The 20,328-nt window shown below is 42.3% G+C and overlaps 2 protein-coding genes across 9 annotated transcripts in view; both read right to left on the bottom strand.

Moving 5' to 3' along the window:
• The window catches only part of LOC306921586 (uncharacterized protein), a 36,001-nt gene extending 27,929 nt beyond the window's left edge, over positions 1–8,072 (bottom strand). For both annotated transcript variants that reach the window (XM_079498780.1, XM_079498781.1), the window contains exons 1-5: positions 7,960–8,072; positions 3,333–4,812; positions 1,057–1,118; positions 887–916; positions 507–715 (exon numbers count right to left, since the gene is read on the bottom strand). In XM_079498780.1, the coding sequence (XP_079354906.1) occupies positions 507–715; positions 887–916; positions 1,057–1,118; positions 3,333–4,469 (1,438 nt within the window). In that variant the 5' untranslated portion in view covers positions 4,470–4,812; positions 7,960–8,072. The remainder of the gene's footprint in view (positions 1–506; positions 716–886; positions 917–1,056; positions 1,119–3,332; positions 4,813–7,959) is intronic.
• A 2,382-nt stretch (positions 8,073–10,454) lies between these two features.
• LOC306921584 (uncharacterized protein) overlaps positions 10,455–20,328 on the bottom strand; it is a 32,366-nt gene continuing 22,492 nt past the window's right edge. For 4 of the 7 annotated variants that reach the window (XM_079498773.1, XM_079498774.1, XM_079498775.1 and 1 more), the window contains exons 17-27: positions 19,211–19,765; positions 17,611–18,141; positions 15,880–16,716; positions 14,948–15,484; positions 14,292–14,457; positions 13,488–13,736; positions 13,045–13,176; positions 12,592–12,840; positions 12,149–12,280; positions 11,906–12,039; positions 10,455–10,729 (exon numbers count right to left, since the gene is read on the bottom strand). In XM_079498773.1, coding sequence (XP_079354899.1) covers positions 10,694–10,729; positions 11,906–12,039; positions 12,149–12,280; positions 12,592–12,840; positions 13,045–13,176; positions 13,488–13,736; positions 14,292–14,457; positions 14,948–15,484; positions 15,880–16,716; positions 17,611–18,141; positions 19,211–19,765 — 3,558 coding nt within the window. In that variant the 3' untranslated portion in view covers positions 10,455–10,693. The remainder of the gene's footprint in view (positions 10,730–11,905; positions 12,040–12,148; positions 12,281–12,591; positions 12,841–13,044; positions 13,177–13,487; positions 13,737–14,291; positions 14,458–14,947; positions 15,485–15,879; positions 16,717–17,610; positions 18,142–19,210; positions 19,766–20,328) is intronic. The other 3 variants (XM_079498778.1, XM_079498779.1, XM_079498777.1) reach the window with 3 other exon arrangements.

The following is a 20,328-nucleotide window of genomic DNA, read 5'->3' as shown; positions in this document are numbered from 1 at the left end:
TTGCTATGTTCAAAATAATTTCTGACGTAATTAAATCACACCCGGGTGAACTGGATGACCGTAGCAACCGTGGTCATTTTCTCTGCACAAAAAAAGCCAGTTGTGAAATCACATCCAAGTGTGATTTCATTACGTCAGATCAGAGCTGATCAGACATTACGTCAGACCACAACTGATCATGCTATATAAAACCTTACACCACTCAGTTCACACGGGTGTGATTTTTGATGATGTCACTGGTGGACGGGTTTCTGAACGATGGCTTCCATTTTTGCATTGCAACTTTTCAGGACTAGAAAGCCTGCAGTTTCTATTAGCTTGTATTCCCCATCGATGTCACTGGAAGACGGTTTCTGAACTGCCCACAGCCCTCCTATGAGACACAGACCGAGTAGAAAAGAATTGCGCCATTTTTAGTGAGGACCTATTATATGAAGATAGGTTGAAAAGTGGTGAAGTGGTCCTTTAACTTGTATGTAGCATCCCTCATGCAGCATCCCATTTACCTTGGTGGTGACGATGATAGGAGTGACGGGGGGTCTGGTATGATCTCCTGTATTGCCCTTGAGGGTGGGGACCCCCTCTGGGTTTGTCAGGAGGAGGAGAGCTAGGGCTTGGAGACCAAGAATGGGACAGGGATATAGAGCGAGTGGGAGAACGCTCCTTGGTGTGCCAGTTGGTTTCGCTGTCATCTTGGCCCAGGGAGTGTTCCCTCCTAGAGTGGCCAGGAGACAAAGAGGGAAAGGGAAGTAAAGTTACATTTCCGTAAACGGTAATAGTTTAATTTTAAAGTGACATCTTCCATGTTTTCAATGTTTCAGTGTTAGAAGTGCTTAAAAAACAAAATAAAATAACTGAAACACGTTAGTGTTAAAGTGATACTGACCTTGGTAGCTTGTGTTTCCACTCTGGGTAGCTACAAAACACACACACACGCAAACACACACAATTTAACACTCTATAGGCAAGCAGGTAGTCCAACAACACGCATTTCACAAGTTTTCCATAATCATAAGGCGATTTATGGCTTCTACAAGTGTTTAAATGCCTCCTTACTTCTTGCGTAGGTCTCGGCAGGATTCACTGTGTATTATGCTTTTGACATGCTCAATCCAATCCTAGAGGGGAAAGAAAGATGAGAGCGAGAGTGTCACAAGTAATGGCCAATCATCTAGACACCAATTAACTGCATGCACAAAGCAAACACATTAGTAAAATGCAGATAGAAACCATATTTAAAGTAGTGTTTTTGTGGCTCTGTTAATACTGCTATGGCTTAGGTCTCAGAAGGCAATGTAAGAAGCAGAACGTACAAAACCATTTCTGAGTGAGGTCTTCTATTTACTTTTTGCTTCTAAGACGCAGAGCTGAAAACATGTCAGACTCGGATAAATAACTGTCTCAACATCGTCAAGGACCATACTTTTGTATTTCTCTTGGCTATGTCAGCTGTACATCTACAAAATATCTGTGTTAGGGGTTAAGTGTCTCAGAAACACTAGTCTCTAACTGGTGACCTTCGGATTACCAGACTGCCCGTCTACACAATACCCACTCAGCTACAGCTGTACGGTCACTGTATCTCTGCTGTCTGTAAGAAACCACCAAAATGTTCATTTTTCAGGAAATTTAAAAACATCCAGCTCAAGTGGAGTTAGGAGGTTTTTGTCCAAGTGCTTTTTAATATTTTTCATTGGTTCAATAATATTTTAACAAACACACAGACAAAAAGGGTGTTCAATAGCACTCATTTATGGAAAAAAAAAGATGGCCAAAACGGGTGGAGCCTGTTTGGCAGATAGTTTGAGGATCCAATTGAGTTAGGAGGTTTTCACCGAAGCACTTTTTAATACTTTCCATTTGTCCATTTTGTTAAAAGGGTGTTCAATAGCATTGATTTATGAAAATAATATATAATAGCCTATGTCTATATAACATACTTTTCCCCACTTTAAGTTAACTTTATGACGTCTTTCTTTAATCCATTTAGGCCTGACGTCGGAATAAAAAAAACGTTTGCTCTGAAAGAATATATATTTGATAAGATTTGTGCCGCTTTTTCACAATTTTTCAAAAATAGCAGACCTACAAGCTCATAGCGCGCCACCGAGTGGCGCGCTACGAGCTTGTAGATCTGCTATTTTTCAATAGCTAAAGTATAACATAATGCTTAGTTAAAACACCAAAAGGGGTTCCCGCCCAGAAAGGGTTAAAACAAAAGGAAAGGATTCCAAATAATCCTGTTGGCTTCTTCCTTATCTTGCACAATTTGATATGTATCATGATTCATATCCATTTTACAACGTAAACTAAACTAAATCCATTTCAAGTTTTGAATTCATATAAAAAAAGGGAACAAAATAAACAGATGCACAACATTTTCAGGAATTTCCCCAGAAGGCCAGATCGATAACTAGGATGAATAAGATGGGGCTGTTAGTTGCTGACCGGTGCATCAGTCATTCAGCAATTGAATGTTCCGACTCAACTCGAGCGGAACTTTTGTTACATGTCCCCCCATCTGTCGTCAGTTTCCTGTTCCTTCTAAATTACTACTGTAGATAGATTACATTAAAAAAACATAAACTGACTATAAAGCTATTACATATTGGTGGCAATGGACTGAGAGCCCAGACATGTAAGAAGACTTGGCTAAAAATAAAGAAAGGTTCTGACTCTGCCTTAATTTAGGCAAATGAATAACAGCAACATCAAGAGTTGATTCAGCTTAAAGCTGAACTGTTTATCCTAAATTGCCATCAAAGAGAAAAAAGGTAAAACTAATACAAAACAATACATCGATTTCATATCCATACAATTTGTAGATTGTAGCACAGGTGTGCTAATTTCATTACGACAGTTTGACTCCAAGACTGCTTTGATAATAATTAAAACAATATAATTAAACTGACCAGAGATTATTTTCATTACTGTAATACTGATTATTTGTCCTTTCATAGAAACCGATATAATTTTCAAATGTTATTTTAATCAGTCAAATAAAATGAATACTATGACTTGTATGTAGGCTATAGTAAACTATAAACCAGATTGCGATACAATCCTCGTCTCTTTTCGCCTTTAAAAGAGTCCTCTTGATGAACTTGTTTTTCCCTTCACCAGGCACTTTCACAATATTGTTAAATGATCCAATTATGTATCCGACATTCAAACAAATGGGAACTGGTAGCCACTGGTCTGCATTGTAGTTTGGAACCAGTGATAAACCAATTGGTTCCAATTAAGAACAACACAGATCAGAATTAATAACAAGCGTACAGGTATTCCTTTCAGGAGACCCATAGAGTAGATGATGACACGTTGACACTCACCTTGGCGTGCTCACAGTCTACCTCACACAAGGAGCAGGTGTGAGGGTACACCTTTGGAGACTGTGCTGAGAAATCACATATCATGGTGGGAGTGGGCAACCTCTTGGTGGTCCCATGTGATTTCAAAACAGGATGTCTGGATGATGAGGAAGGGTCGTTCCATGTTTCTGATGAAGGCCTTGGTTTCGGGCCGTTCCTACTGTACTCTCGGTCTGAATGACGAGGTCTGTACAGTGGGGAGAATTCTCTCACAGGCGGCAGTCGTTTGTTCTTGTGAACCTCAAAGCTTGACCTGCAGTAATCCAGGTCTACATGCTTGTTTGGTTCAAAGGGTTGCAGAGGAGCATGCCACCCTTCAGGCATGCTCTCTCCAACACTGCTGTCATCGCAGTCTTGACTAGCATGATCGTAGTCAGTGACTTTTCCTGCAGACTGTGGAACACTGTGGAACCTGGGCACTTCTGGGGTTCGCACATGTCCAGTACTTGGCAAGGAGCGGGCAGGAGGTGGCAGTATATCATGGATGACACGTGAGGCACTCTGAGAATATGAAGAGGAAGCCGCATTGTTCTGGCTTTTTGATTTATTCACCTGGAGAAACCGAAGGATGAAAGGTAAATTTTCAGGGTTTAGCTGCTCTTCAGGATACTGACTCAGAACCTCCAGATCCTCGGTGGAGAGCCCCAAGGTAGCCAAGATACTCTCGGCACGTTCTGGGGTGTATAAACCTTGCTTATCCACACCTCCACCACTGCTATTTCCACCACCATGAGAGCCCCTAGTCTGAGGGGAAGGTGGGTCATAGACAGGGGTTTGCATCCAGGCCTGATTACCCATTGCAGAGTGGCTGCTCTGCGGCTGCTGGTTGACTGTGGAGGAAGGACTGGAAAACATTTGGCTCGGATTTGGCCGAGACCTTTGGTTATGGTTTGGCTGGTTCATAAGGTCCATGAGACAGCGGTCCACGTCCCCAGATCGCCTGGTAGCCATGGCCGATACCAGCTCGTCAGGCAGATGGCTAGGAGGAGGGTACCTTTGCTGCTGCTGTTGATTTGCCTGCTGCTGGTGATGAGTAGGACCGGGCCTATTGGAGGAAGGCTGTGGCGGTCCCTGTTGCTGGCTGGGGTGGTGATACATTGTGTTGCAATGTTTAACCCCACTCCCACACTTCTCAGCACACACTGTCTACTACTGAGATGTTCCTGGATACCAAGGAGACAACAATCACGCTGCCGCTATCATGCGGCACACTGGCTGCCAACAGTTTCAGCTGCTGGAGCAGTAGGTTGCTGGCGGCCGAGCTGGGCCTGAGCTTCAGTCTGGACCAACTGTGCAGAGCTGCCACTGCAGCAGCACCAGCTGTAGGTCCAAACAGGCAAGGGGCCTCTCTGGTGCCGTTTGTGGTGCCAAATGTTCTGCTGCTCTGGTCCAAACGGTCGGGGTGAACAAGACTGATTGTCTTTCTGTGAGCACAGCAAGGCTGGGAGATGGAAAACAGAAATATTAGATTAAAGATGAACAAGCTTTTCCTCTGAAGTCTGAAAATGTTTTGAGAGGAAGTCCCATCCCTGTAAAAAAAATACGGAATTGTCCCGTATATGGAAATTAAAAGTGTCCAGTATTGAACTGATACAGGTCAGGACACACTTTGTTCCGTATTTTGAGGTTGGGGAATCAATATGATGATTTATTTTAGAAATTACGGTAATTCTGCGGTCCTGCAACTGCTCCCCTTCTCGTTGTTGCATGACCTGTGAGTCTGGGTCTATGTCTGAAAATGTGCTCAGCTCATTGGCTCATTTACTCATGACATGACCAATGAGAGAAGTGCTTTTAGTGTTAAGATACGATCTCTGCTGCCGCCACACCAGGGGTGCCAACTGCCAAGTCTGTTTATTTCCTGCAACGTTTGGCTTCATTTATTTTTTCCCAGAGGAGTTGCGTTTTAGCGGGTTGCGGTTTTTTGGGCTAGTTTTAAAAATGCGGTGGCTTGTTTTGAAAATCTAACAAGCTACATTTCTTTGATGTATATAATATAAATAAATACTGGTTTGGGGGAGGGTGAATTCACAGTTCGTCTGGTGTCTCTACTTATAAGCCATGGCTAAAGCATGGGTGTAATAGTATAATAATTTAAATGACCAAAACATTCATTCTTATACAGTAGTATAGTATAGTATAGTATAATTATAATAATGCATTGAATCTTTTTAGAATTAGGATTATATGGCCATCAATCATATTATTGGGCTTGTCTTTCAAGGGGAGATTTGGCTTATTTCTCTCACAAGAGTTGGCTTGTATTCGACTTGTTTTTGGGGGTGGGTTGGCTTATATCTCTCACGAGAGTTGGCCCCACACCCTGCCTCCATTCAAAACCACAACAAACCTGCAAGCATGAGTTGACAATGTGACAGTACTACCGGCTCAGAAGAACACAAGTTGAATTTATGTCTAAAGAAGAATCAGACCAGTCTGAAGCGATTGGTGCAACAGCACCCCCTACTGGTACTCTAAACATAGTCCCATAGATAGACCCATAGGGACAAAGCTGTTCCTTGGAGTGGTTGCACCACTCAAAAACTAAAGACTGAGACATCAGAAGTATGGAAGTACAGTACCGTTTCAGCCACGGTAGAATCCACAAAGTAAACAATTTAAAGTGAGAAGCAGCATAGAAGCCATGAGCCGTTCCTTGTCTGCCAGAGGCCCCCAGACAGCTAACAGGTATTGCTGAACAGTGAAATCATTGTCAAATCAAAGCGTGTTGATTAAAAAAAAAAAAAAAAAAAAACTCTGGTTGTTGTTAGGCTTGTAGTATGCAAATATAGTTAAACCAGGGGTTTTCAACCCTTTTCATATCAAGGACCATTATTTGTTCCGCATTTGAGCCACGGACCACCATTTGATGAGATTTAGCCTCTCAGTAGGATATTTTGTTGTCACGGGATAAGATTTTGTTCACAATTCCATGCTACTACTACATTCTCTAATTGTGTAGAGTGTAGACTTCAGAATTAAGTAATGAAGATGTTTAACAATAAATTAACTGTTGATAGTCTAAAATGAAACCAAATGGAACCTTATGTGTACATTTAGTTTCATTCTATGTTCTCAAGATTTAAGGATCTATATGTGGGTCCATTTGGTTAACAACTCTCCATTTACATTTAGGGACCACCTCAAGGACCACTGGTGGTCCCCGGACAGTCCACTGCTTGAGAACCACTGAGTTAGTACTGGGCAGAGCCATCTAATAGAAGAGTTGGGATATTGAGGGGGCAGAAAACAGCCCGGTCACGTGGTTCATGTACTCGCGAAGCCCATAGACTCCAATGCATTCCGTAAACTTCCGGTTGTCCCCATGCTCAATAGAAGTATATGTAGAAGAGCCACCATTGGACTGGCCCCATGAAGTGAACCGAGTTTGCGTAACTCTGTCTTACTCTATGGCTCTGGTACTGGGTAACCAGAAGAGTGCACACCAGAAGCCCGTATGCTTTGGAAAATGGTCTGAAATAAGGTAAAGTACTGGTATACTGGATTTGAACATGCTTGAACATTTGAAATGTAAGGCCTAATTGCAACCATTACTATAACATTTGTGGACATCATTTTTTGATGAATTGAACATGGTGGACCCTGTTGTAAACAAGTGTAATGCTTAATTGGGTCGTCCACTCACAGTTAACAGCCTTTGTATTGAGTTTGTGCTTGAAATGTACTGTAATTCTGCAAACTGTTAATAAAATTTTCAATCAATCAATGATCAATGGCATAAACAATAATGGGGACGGCTCAGAGTGTTCCCAACAAGCAAAGTAGGCTTTCAACATCTTAAACCCATCTTTGTTTTGGTGAGAAAAACAATATATTAATGACGTTTAGAAGATTTATAACACTTTCCTGGGGTCTTTGTGTGTGAAATTGTGGTTTTAGATATTTTAGATTTTAGCAGTGTCCATTATTGGGCTCACTTACTTCCGTCCTTACATATCCACAAGGAGGAGCAGTGCACCAAAGCATTATGGGAATTGTAGTCCAGGAAGCAAGTGTCCAGTATGCATGTCTTGCATGACATCTAAAACCACATATTACACACATAAAGACCCCAGGAAAGTGTTAGAAAACGTCATCATAAACATATATTATTTTTGCAAAAAGGGTGAAGTGTCCCTTTAAGTCGAGGGGCTGCGCCACAGTGCCCGAAAAGTGAGCTAGCAAGCAAATGAGCTATCCTCCAGTTTCCTAATGCTAATGTTAATGCTAACGTGTAACACTAACGTTACAGTGGCTGCTCTGTGATCATGTTAAAACAACAAGGTTTATAAACGTGTGGGTTCAAGTCACTACAGCACACAGCTTCCAGTCCACGCGTGTAAACAAGTTACAACGCAATAATATAATGTGCAAAAATCAATGTAAACAGTGCGCATGCATGCAAGGCAACTTCTCTTCCCTGTGTGTGCTAAAGACTATTTGACTATACTTTATTTATCCCACACATGCATTGTGATTCATAACCTCTATTTCAACACAGATAGCTCTGGTCCATAGCTCTAATGCCTGCAAAAGGCATTTGACTTGAGCTATGGACCAGAGCTACAACACAGATATATAATTGTACCTTTTTATCACGTATTGTAATGTGGAACTCCTTGGATTTGTGTGTCAGGAAGGATGTTTGTTTATTCTCCTCAGACGCAGAGCGACACACTTTCAGCTCAGGCTGACTTCTTCTTCTTCTTCTTCTTCTTCTTGTGAATTTCCGGCAAGTCTAGATGCCTTAGTTCCGGCACATTGCTCCCTCCCTCCCACCTTAGAGTAAAGCCTCCCACTGGTCGGGAGCTCTAAGGTCGGGAGTGCGTTTTGATTGATTGATTTAAAAATGTATTAACAGTTTGCAGAATTACAGTACATTTCAAGCACAAACTCAATACAAAGGCTGTTAACTGTGAGTGGACGACCCAATTAAGCATTACACTTGTTTACAACAGGGTCCACCATGTTCAAATCATCAAAACATTTAGAGACGTACAAATAGACACTTCTATATAGACAAAGAACAGTACAGGAATTCATCATAATGGAGGTAAAAAGGGAAAATAAACATATACAGTGAGGGGAAAAGGGGGGGGGGGGGGGGGCGCTGGGGGGGATTCATATTTTACGGGGGCCAGTTTCGAATTGCAGCCATCCGTAGGTGCCCTTTGAGAGCGGTTTTGAAGGAGTCAAGGGATTCGCATGTCTTAATGACTGTTGGTAGGGCGTTCCACATTTTGGTGGCATAGGAGCGAAAAGAATTTAGTCCCTTGTTTGTGCCGAATCTGGGTTGAACATGATTCGTTGCACTCCCTCTGGTGTTGTGGGTGTGGACTTCGTTAACATTAAGGAAGTATCTACACAGGTACATGGGTATCTTGGTGGAGTATCGAATCTTGTGGACCAGACCCATTGCAAGATGCTGTACTCTGTCGCCGACCCTAAGCCATGCCAGTCTGTCAAAGTGGGCAGGGGTGAGGTGGGTTCGGGGGGTGAGGCCAAGTAGGAGCCTGACCAGTTTGTTTTGGGAGGTCTGGAGCCTAGTTTTAAGGGCCTTTGAGGTGCTGTGGTACCAGGAGGTGCATGCATAGTCAAAGAAGCCTTGTACGGGCTCCTGTTAAGGTCTTCAAGGTGTTTTTGTCGACCAGTGAGGAGATCCTGTAAAGGAATCTTGTTCTTTGGTTGACTTTTTTGATTACGTTGGTGGCCATTTTATCACCGGAAAGATTAGCCTCCAGGATGGAACCTAGGTAGGTAATTTCATCTTTACGTGTGATAACATCGTCACCCACTCTAACCAAGAAGCCATTTGCCTTGCTGAGATTACTATTAGATCCAAAGAGAATGGATTCAGTTTTTCCCAGGTGTAAAGATAGTTTGTTATCTAAGGTCGGGAGTGCGTGAATCGTACATTTGCGTAAAACAGACACAGAAAGCTGGGCATAGGAGGGGATAGCACCCCTCAAAAAAGGTGAATGACTAGTGCTTAGTGCTCCATCCCATCCTTGGCCCACTTATTTTCTCCAGCTACAAAAATCTATCACAGTTCATGCTGTCCGGGACAGCAACATCAGGGCCTGATGATTCAGAATGATTATTGATTCCCTGTTGACTTGCGTTACCAATTTACCTGACCACAGAGAGTAGGCCTACAGATGGATTATCAAATCCATGCTCCCTGGCCACATAGTGACTCCCTTGCCCTGGATGGGTTTTAAATCAAAAACTGTGCATCTTAATGAAACTGACACTTATTACTGTATATGTCCTTTTAATGAAAAGTCTCTAAAACATGTCATTATTAGCGCTATGGACAGAATGACCAACAAATTAAAGCATTAGCACATAGAGGAATATTGCTAATGTGTGATTGTGTGTATAAGTCAGTGCTGTAGGAAGGCCAAACATTGACCAACTTCTACAACCAGTAAGAGATCATAAACACATTTAAAACGTAACAACTCTAAATAATTACAATATAATTAGACTGGACTTATGTACATATAAATTGTCATCTTTTCTAGGTTCTGTGTATTAAAAAAAGAATCACACTTGTGTGTAGAGGGGCGCTCTTTATATCATTCATCATCACATTCCAGGCTTCCAGCCAAACACTTTTGGCATCCTCCCTCACTTTTGACCTCAGCCAATCAAATCATCGCTATTGGGGGGGGGGGGGGGGGGGGGGGGGGGGGGTACACACAGACACAGAAATCTGGGCATAGGAGGGGCTAGCACCCCTCAAAAGGTGAATCTTGCATCCTAGAGTCACGACAGTGCTGGTGCAGAGGTAAAGGACCAATCTGCTCTGGTTTTACAGCAGATACACAGGAATTTATAATACACTGAATGCTGTGACTCAAGATATTATCTTGGCTCAGTTTCACGGTTTCTCTGGGTTTGTTTAATTGTTTGTTAATTGTTTAAAATGAAAAATAGCCTACATTTTCTATGGTGAGGAATGAGGATTCACGTCATGTCAGACATTTCTACATAGACCTAAAGCCTATAGGGTCCCACATATTTAGCATGGCATTTGAAAAATCAGAACACACGTTATAAATTATTACAACACCAGAAGTCAGTCACCAGAAGAAAAGACCAAATACATTTATTAATATTATTTTCTCTTTATAAGTTTTCGTTAAAACAACTTTCTTTTCAATCATGATTAATCAAAGTACCACAAAATAAAAAGGAAAAGTGACAATAACAAAATGTTTACCAACAAGAAAATGTGGACAGTTGATGGGTGACAATACATTGTTAAGGAGAGGATTGACTTGACTCCGTTATTCAGGTTCATAATAAATGAATGTTCAGCTAGAGGTTGTCTTCCTGCTCTTGAGATATTTCTGTAAAAGAACAAACAAAAAACAGAATATAACATCAAATACACCAAATTACTTCATTGGCTCAAATTTACATGTTCACAAAAGTTCCCACAATGTCCAGCAGAGGGAAGCAGCCTGCAGTTCTTAGGAGTTGTACATCTTGAAGGACCAAAATTGTCAAAATGATATTATCACTGAAAGTGCAGAAACATCCTTGAATTCTAAGTGGTGGTAATTATATCTGCCAGAGTCAATATGTTACATTATGCCAAAATCTTAGCAAATGGGTTGCAATGATGTCAAGTATATCATGAGACAGAGTAAACAATGTTCTACAACAGGTTCCTTAAAAATACTAGCATACAAAGAACTTTACAATCAGGCTCATTTAGGGGTTCGGTGTCTTGCTAAAGGCAGATTTCCCTCACATTTTTAACAATGAATTTTCAAAACGTTTCCATAACTTCTTCAAAGTATGTCATCCCATTTCTAAGCCTATAGCAATCATACGGTGCAATAATGAGGCACCGTATGATTGAGACAGTTACAGTTTACACCTATGCTATCAATGCCCCACGACTCCAGCAAAGGTCTCACGTGACAAAAATAACTACAGATCTACAAAGCTAACACAACGTATCTATTATTCGTGTCCACGTGACATCCGGTATACATTAGGGGCTGAACATATTTCACGTAATGCTAGACATGTTTTGGGACATGAACAAAATCAATAGCATTTTCCAAAACATTTGATTAATTCCAAACCTTTTCCAGGCCTGGAAAAAGGTATTTCATGACCGTGGGAAACCTGTAAAGCAGTGGTTTTCAACCTTTTTAATGCCATGGCTGATTATTTATTCTGCATTTGAGCCACGGACCACCGCCTCTCAGACCCAAAACTAAAAAATATTTTGTTGTTGGACAAGATTTTGTCCACAATAAACAGACAAAAGTTGATCAAAATAAAAATTGTACATTCTCAAATTGTGTGGACTTCTTGTAAAGTAAGTAATGAAGATGTTTAACAATAATTTAACTCTTGAGAGTGTAAAAACCAAATGGATCCTTGCGGGTCCATTTGGTTTCATTTCACCTACTTTATCTATCATGTCTACTTATCTACCTCCTGAGAGCCACACTACCCACCCCATCCCTACTTGTGCAACAGCATCGTCTTGTGCATGTTGGTCCTACCTGCAGGTTGTGGTTGTGCTCCAGGCTCTTGCAGTGGTCCAGCTCTGACTGCTGTTCTCCACTACTGAAGAAGCTGTTGCACACTTGACAGAAGAAACCCGTTTTGGGAACCAGGAACTCCATGCCTGCAGGGGCTGCATGCAAGCACAGACATTGAGCAATCAAGGACAATAGAAATGTATGGAAACATATTGAACATGTAAATCATCGATCCTACAGTGGATGGCATGGACAGCATCTCACCATCAGCACTATTAGGGTCAAAGGGAGGAGGGCTGTCAGCAGTGGCAGCTAGTGTCTTCTGTTTTTTCTGCGTAGGTTCGTCCTCCCCTCTCTCGTTTTCAGACCTCTCGTCTTCAGACATAAGGCGCTTCGCTAAAACAAAGAGAATGTTGGGTGTGTTTATATTTGTAGAGAGTAAAATTAAGTACTATATGTCTACAGACTGGCCAGGGGCAACATGCTGTTGTTTGACTGTATTGTATTATCCAAGTTGTGCCACACACCATTCACATTCAGTTAGCCATTCAAATTCATGTGGAGGGTTGCAGTAAAATGTAAGGCTATTCAATGCTGAAGAATTGTCGGCTGAAAAGCTGGATGGCACCCCAAAAATAATAACTTAAAGAGCAATCCACTACAAAGTGTGTATCATTTCTAAACAACACCACATTCATAGATCCTACCAGAGACAGAGGTAGCCATCTTCTCTTTGTCCTCGACATCCTCCATCGGCTCTACTTTCTCTGGCACCAACTCCTCAGCCTGGCTGTGGCTGTCTGGACCTTGGTTCTCCTGCTCTCCTCCTGCTGTAGGCTTCACACCAGAGGAGCACACCTCCAAATCGGGGCTGGTGGAACCCTCAGGTGATCCGGCTGTCCCAGCTGGAGCAGATGCAGCGAGGGAATCATCTGCCAGGGTGGAGTCCATATTGGCTGTAGTTGAAGACATCAAAATGCTTTAGGACTTTTCAGCTGATTTTGAATTTCGGTATTAAACTACAGTAACATTCCAAGTTTAAAAGACAACTTTGTTTTTTCTTTCCAACCAAGGTTCATGTTTTAGGTTGTTATTAGAGAAACTAAAAGATGAGTGTTATTTTTTTCATTTTACAGTGGATGGCATGGACAGCATCTCACCCTCAGCACTATTAGGGTCAAAGGGAGGAGGGCTGTCAGCAGTGGCAGCTAGTGTCTTCTGTTTTTTCTGCGTAGGTTCGTCCTCCCTTCTCTCGTTTTCAGACCTCTCGTCTTCAGACATAAGGCGCTTCGCTAAAACAAAGAGAATGTTGGGTGTGTTTATATTTGTAGAGAGTAAAATTAAGTACTATATGTCTACAGACTGGCCAGGGGCAACATGCTGTTGTTTGACTGTATTGTATTATCCAAGTTGTGCCACACACCATTCACATTCAGTTAGCCATTCAAATTCATGTGGAGGGTTGCAGTAAAATGTAAGGCTATTCAATGCTGAAAAATTGTCGGCTGAAAAGCTGGATGGCACCCCAAAAATAATAACTTAAAGAGCAATCCACTACAAAGTGTGTATCATTTCTAAACAACACCACATTCATAGATCCTACCAGAGACAGAGGTAGCCATCTTCTCTTTGTCCTCGACATCCTCCATCGGCTCTACTTTCTCTGGCACCAACTCATCAGCCTGGCTGTGGCTGTCTGGACCTTGGTTCTCCTGCTCTCCTCCTGCTGTAGGCTCCACACCAGAGGAGCACACCTCCAAATCGGGGCTGGTGGAACCCTCAGGTGATCCGGCTGTCCCAGCTGGAGCAGATGCAGCGAGGGAATCATCTGCCAGGGTGGAGTCCATATTGGCTGTAGTTTAGTTAGACATCAAAATTCTTTAGGACTTTTCAGCTGATTTTGAATTTCGGTATTAAACTACAGTAACATTCCCAGTTTAAAAGACAACTTTGTTTTTTCTTTCGGTTGTTATTAAAGAAACTAAAAGATGAGTGTTATTTTTTTAATTTGCTGCTTTCTTTCATTTTAGCTATTTTTGACAGGGGTGGGGGCATTCAAACATGGGGCTAAATATGTATTAATATTTACTACTACTAGACCCCAGGAAATTACATCTGGCCACAAAAGATCACAGGATCTATTGAATGAGAAGGGGGAGGTGACAAACTGACATATTATTGAGCCTACGACACAGTATGGCATCCCCCCTAGTATACCCCTTCACATTCACTAGGTCCCATGATCTTTTGTCGCCAGATGTAATTTCCTGGGGTCATATTTTACTTTCTCTAATAACAACCTAAAACATGAACCTTGGTTGAAAAAACCCAGTTGTCCTTTAAATAAACGTGTCCCATCATATTAAAGCAGGTTGTAGATGTGCTGGAACAGAGGGAGCAGTGCTACCTGCTACAGGCTGAGGCACAGCTGTGTCCAGCTGGTCAGAGGAGTACATGGCCTGGGGGACAGGCGAGTGTGGGTGCTCAGCGGTGACGACCGGGTCCAACATTTTTGAATGGGCTTCTGACGTCTCTGGAGCAGCCGTTGCCAGGGTGACAGGCCCCGGTGAGGCCTAAGAGGTTGGTGTCAAGTAAAGGGGCGACATGTTAAAACCGAGAAAGAATAAATGTAAGTGTCCACCCTGTTCCCTGTTAGGCCAAAGTGGTGGTATGCTTGCTACAAAAGAAATTCCTTTAGGATCCCATCAAATCCTTATTTACTCTGCCTCAGCTTTTTTTAAGATCTGCCTTAGAAAATAAATGCAAGTTAAAGCTGCTATAAGCAATAATATGTCAACATTGTATTGACCTTTTTTTGTATTCAGACAGCCAGCAATGGGTAGAACGCTCCCAGAAAAAAATTGTCTCTGTGACACATTCCTAGAAGCGTTGTCATTGGCTGATTTGCCTGTCTACTTCCTGATTGGTTAGTCATTGCGTCCGGGTTTTTTTTCAACCAATGACAAAGATTCTAGGAACATCTTTGAATGCAGATTGCGGCCCCTAGATGTGTTACAGAGACTGCAAAACTAGTCAGCGAAACAGATCAACTATATCAAATACCTTGGGAAGTTCAAGATAAGCAGGTTTGTTGGAAGAAACCTCTCCATCACCAGAGCTAGATGACTTGGTCGTCTCCTTTGGTCCAGAATTAACCTTGTCCAATTCCTCTGCTTCCGGCTTGCAGACTTGTGTGGGAGCAGCGTTGGAAAGAACCTCTCCAACCTTAATATCGTCCTGGTCTTTACTTAGTTCTTTTCCAGCGACTTCATCCTTGCAGCTGATCTCATCTGTATCGTCTCTCGGCTTGTCCTCCTTCATCTTCTTGGCATCAAAGTAAAGCCTGAGGTTTAATCTTCTTTGGTGTGTCTCGGTCTTCAAGTGACTGTGATAGTGCGTTACGGCGCATTCGCAGAGATTACAGTGGAGACGAATGACCTGTCCAATAGGATTACAAAACTCCTCGATATATTCATCTTTTTCGATAACACCTTTCTTCTTCTTCCCTCCTGGGACAGATGTGTCATTCTCTCGAGGAGTGAAGTCCTCCTTGTCAGCAGTGGGCACTGTGTGGCAGTCTTTGTCATCGTCAGGTGACTCCTAGGTACAGAAAAGGACACGTAAAGCTGGGCAAAAGTTAATAGATACAGTATACTGTATAAGGCTAGTGGCGCAAGGCAGAGTCAGCAGCACAGCGCTTTTATGTATGGTAGCTGGTGATCTGCTCAAACAAAATTACTCTTAACTCGCTGAAATCTTGACGGATTTACAAAGATTATCAACATGGCTATGATTCAGGATGCTTATCTGATTAATGTTATTTTTATATGACAGTAAATTATAAGTATGCAGTACATACAATACATCATCTGATGTGTATAACAAACCAAACAGTTTGAAAATCGGTTGCCAAAAGTTATGGCTATTTAAAAAGTACATGCACCATAGACACAATGTTATGAGTGAGCGAGCTCATTGGAAAGCTCCTCTCCAACCTTAATATCCTGCTGGTCTTTACTCGGTTGTTTCCCAGCAGCTTCATCCTTGTGGCTGGTTTTCTCATCAGTATTGTCTCTCAGCTTGTCCTCCTTCAACTTCTTGGCATCAAAGTAACGCTTGATTTCTAATCTTCTTGTGTGCACCTCTGTCTTCAGGTGCCAATCCATGAGTGTCTTCACGTGCTGGTCTTTTTTATTTGTTATGCTGCATTCGCAGAGTTTACAGCGGAGAAACGCCCTTGCCACGCCCTTGCCATTAAGAGTACGGACCTCTTCAAAATATTCATCCTGCTGGTCTGTACTCACTTCTTTCCCAGCAGCTTCATCCTTGCAGCTGGTCTTCTCATCTGCATCGTCTCTCGGCTTCTTGCCATTGGAGAAACCCTTGTGTTTTAATCTTCTTTTGTGTTGCTCTGACTGCAGGTGCTGTTTTCTATCACAAAGCTTTATCTTACGTTCACAGACTTTACAGAGGAGGAAAGTGACCTTGCCAGAAGGATTACGAGCCGCAACGTAACATTTCCGTTTTTCATAATCCTCTGTATTTCTCTTGTCTCCCTTGGCAGCAAGTAGGCCTACTAGATCTTTGTGTCTTTTTCCTTTCATGTGCAGCTGTGTGGAAACGTTTTTTGGTATGGTGCATTCACAGAGTTTACATCGGAAGCAGAGGAGCCTGCCAACAGCATCAAAAACCTCCTCAACATATTCATGCTCGCTGCTGATCTTTTTATCACACTCTAAATTCCTGTTATCCACATTAACATCTTTCTTCGTCTCTCTCTCATTGTCAGCAGAGGGCACGATGAGGCTGTCTTTGTCATCGTCAGGTGACTCCTAGTAGGAACAGAAAACGAGGACACAGTCAAGCTGGACAACAAACGGTTCAAACTAGAAAGATGCAATTCTTGACAAATTGTAACGCCTGCCCTGAAAGTGTTATCCTGTACGCGTTAACACACAATTTAAAAGGGCCAGACTAAAGAAGTGCTTTGTTCATCTGTCGATTTTTAGGCTGAATTTAGAACCTGGCCATGGGCCAGTAAATATAGAACAATGAAGGACAGCACTGCTTGTCTTCATGTTTGTGAGGGGCGCTAGCCCCTCCTATATACAGGTTTAATGTTTGTTTTTAGTTCAAGGTTTGTTTTAAAAACGCCATTGACAATGAAGGGAAAATGTACGTCATTGTACGTCGTTTGTTTTGACACTGTTTGTTTTACATCATCCTTACATTACCTAATCATAGCGTGATAAAGAGTGCCCCTCACTTCACACGGGTGTGATATTCATGTATGTATTCCAATTTGTTCTGCTTTGGCGTGTCAACTTTGTGTATTATGTGTTGCGTGGGCTGCTGTATCACAAGACAAAATGTGTATTATGTGTTGTGTGGGCTGCTGTATCACAAAACTGACAATAAAGTAATATCGTGCCAATCCCTCCCCCGTGCAAAGTGATTTGATATTTACATTATGTTCAATTGATTTAAAAACTGTATTAGACTGGATCGTTTGTACACCAGTGATTTGATTAACTGACATGGGTCACTCATTTCTTGAGGTCACTTCACGGACCCACTAGGCTCTATAGCAGTGTTGATAAGCTCAAGTCTTGATTTATTTTTGGGTCTTTAAAAGATTTTGGAACAGGGCCCTTAAGAGAACCCGGTTTCGATCCCCAGGCATCCAGACTCAATACACAGCAAAACAAACTAACTATATAAAATACCTTGGGAAGATCAAGATCAACTTGTTTCCCAGCAGCGTCATCCTGGCCGCTGGTCTTCTCAGCAATATTATCTCTCAGCTTGTCCTTCAACTTCTTGGCATCAAATCTTCTTGTGTGTGTCTCTGCCTTCAGGTGCTGGTCTTTTGCATTAAGTGCCACGTTGCATTCACAGAGTTTACACTGGAGATAAAGGAGCTTGCCATTAGGAGTACAGATCGCTTCCAAACTTTCATCCGTCTTTAGCTTTTGTAAACCATCAGCGTGTCTTTGTCCCTTCAGGTGCTTCTCTTTATCATTTGAGGGGAAGACAAATTTACAGAGTTTACAATGAAGAAGAATGACCTTGCTGTTACGATTATGAGTCTCCTCAAAATATTCATCTTCGCCGCTGATCTTTGCATGGCCCTCTGCATTTCTGATGTCCATCTTAACACCTTTTTTCTTCTCTCGTGGGACAGATCTTTCATTCTCCTGAGTAATGCAGTCCTCGTCAGCAGTGGGCACTGTGTGGCCGGCATTGGCAGGCGACGCCTAGGAACAGTAAACAAAGACACATAAAATAAAATTGGGCAACAGTTCAAATCCACAGGTGTGAAGTGTTAACTGAAAAGTATAGTTAATGCCTGCAAGTGATTTCTGTTTCACGGTTTAAGTCAGTTTGAAGCACTTTCACTGGATAGAATCATGTAGGCTTTAGTCAGCAAGTATCTCTACAGTCTACACAGTATGTAAAGGCGTGTTAACCAACTGGCTGGTTGTCACCAACATGATCAAATATAAGTGAGTGCACAACAGCCAGTGGTGACCATTGCCAATCTACAGTAACAAGCAGATGTTGGTTGATTGCCAGATGTCTCCCTCATCTATCCGTCTCATCTACGCCTACACTGTCTCCCAATCAGGACAGCATACCACACATTTAATTGACTTGAATTTTAAGATCAATGATGCTAGGAATGTTCTAGCAATGCATGCCACCTAGTACTGTATCAAGGGCTGTGCCTGAAATGAGTGTGGTGCAATTTACAAAATCGAAATGGTGGCTAATGACATAATGAAAAAAGCACATCTACGCACTCACGCCGCATCACATCTGCTAAGCATCGTGAGCTATTTTCTGTGTGACACCTTCCCACGACGAAGTATACTGGGCTTAAGGCTTAATGCTAAACTGGGTGACCTGGGGAAGTCGGTAACGTCTCCCATCTTGTGTACCATCATTGTGGTATCCATGTCTTTAAAGGAGCATTCAGTGATTTGGGTGATTTGGAAAACCACCCAGTCCGCCCCGGTAACAAAATGTGCACATGCACGCTCTACAGTGGGGTGAAGTGCAACAGGCCAACAGCATGTGCACCAAAGCCCGCCCCCAGTCGATCATGATTGGAGGAAGGCCCCTCTCATCCTGATTGGATGAAGGCGTTGCCACCCGCCACGAAAACTGAAACTAGGGTTTTTTGACCCCAGGGGCTCACTGGGGACAGGGAGGAACTCCTTATATGGTCAGCACACTCTATAGTAGGGAGGATTATCCAGAAAAAAAGAAAAAATAAGTGATATTGGAATTAAGTAAAATCACTGAATATACCTTTAAACTCACATCTCCTACCTTATCTACCATCACTGTAGTATCCATGTCAACGGTATCGGGCGGAGGAGAACTGGGGAAGTTGTTTATGTCTCCCACCTCGTCTACCGTCACAAAGTCCAGGAGGTCTCGTCCAGCCACTTCATCCTTGCCGCTGGTCTTCTCATCAGTATCATCTCTCAGCTGGACCTCCATCAGCTTCCTGTTCTTGCCAAGCAGATTAGCAACGTGTCTTCTTCCCTTCAGGTGTAGGTCCTTCCCACCTGAAGGGAGGGTGCGATCACAGAGCCTACAGTAGAAGCACCTTTTATTCGGGGCATTAACCACCTCTACAATATATTTATTGAGGTTCGCCTCAATCTCGTTTTCATTGTGAACCCTTCCCGTCAGGTGGGTGTCTTTAGTATCAGTTAGGAAGCTGCATTTACAGACTTTACAGTGGAAGCCAAGGACCGTGCCATCATCAAAACACACTTCCTCTAGATAGTTTCCATGATCTTGAGGTCGTATGGAGTCCTGGTCAACAGTGGGCACTGTGCGGCTGTCTTTGTCATCGGCAGGCGACTCCTACAGGAAGAGTAAATAAGGACATGTCAAACACTTCAAATGAAACCAAATCCACGGGAACAGCTGACCTGTATGACAGGAAGTAGTAACAAAAAGGAGTGAATTGATTGCTGTGTCACAAAGAAAATCAGATTGAAACAATTTTTACTTAATACTATGTCTGAATGATATGTCTCATCATGAGCAAGTATCAAAATGAAAAGGCTTGCTATAAAACAAATTGTTCCGTTAGCTTATTGATTGCTGAACCCAGATGTTCGAAAGCACTGAACAAACAGACAGCTGGACCACATGTATCAGTATCACTGCAACGACATCTTACTTTACAATATGTAACCCTTGTCCCCACAAGTAAACCATTCCTGCATATCTGTGGACCAGCTAAGATGGATCACAAGACCGAGAGAGATGTTCACAATCAAGCTCAAAATAAAAAAAATTAAGATCAAAGTTGCTAGAAGGAATGTTCTCAAAACTCCAAAACTGTGATGTCTACAGCAAATAATGGCAAGGAAAATAAGAGTAAAAATTACAGTGCAGAAGGATAATTTTAAAATATTAAG

This window comes from Electrona antarctica (genome assembly GCF_951216825.1).
Source record: "Electrona antarctica genome assembly, chromosome: 4".
NCBI lineage: Eukaryota > Metazoa > Chordata > Actinopteri > Myctophiformes > Myctophidae > Electrona > Electrona antarctica.
Note: the sequence above shows the minus strand (reverse complement) of the source record. Positions and strands in the feature narration are given on the sequence as shown.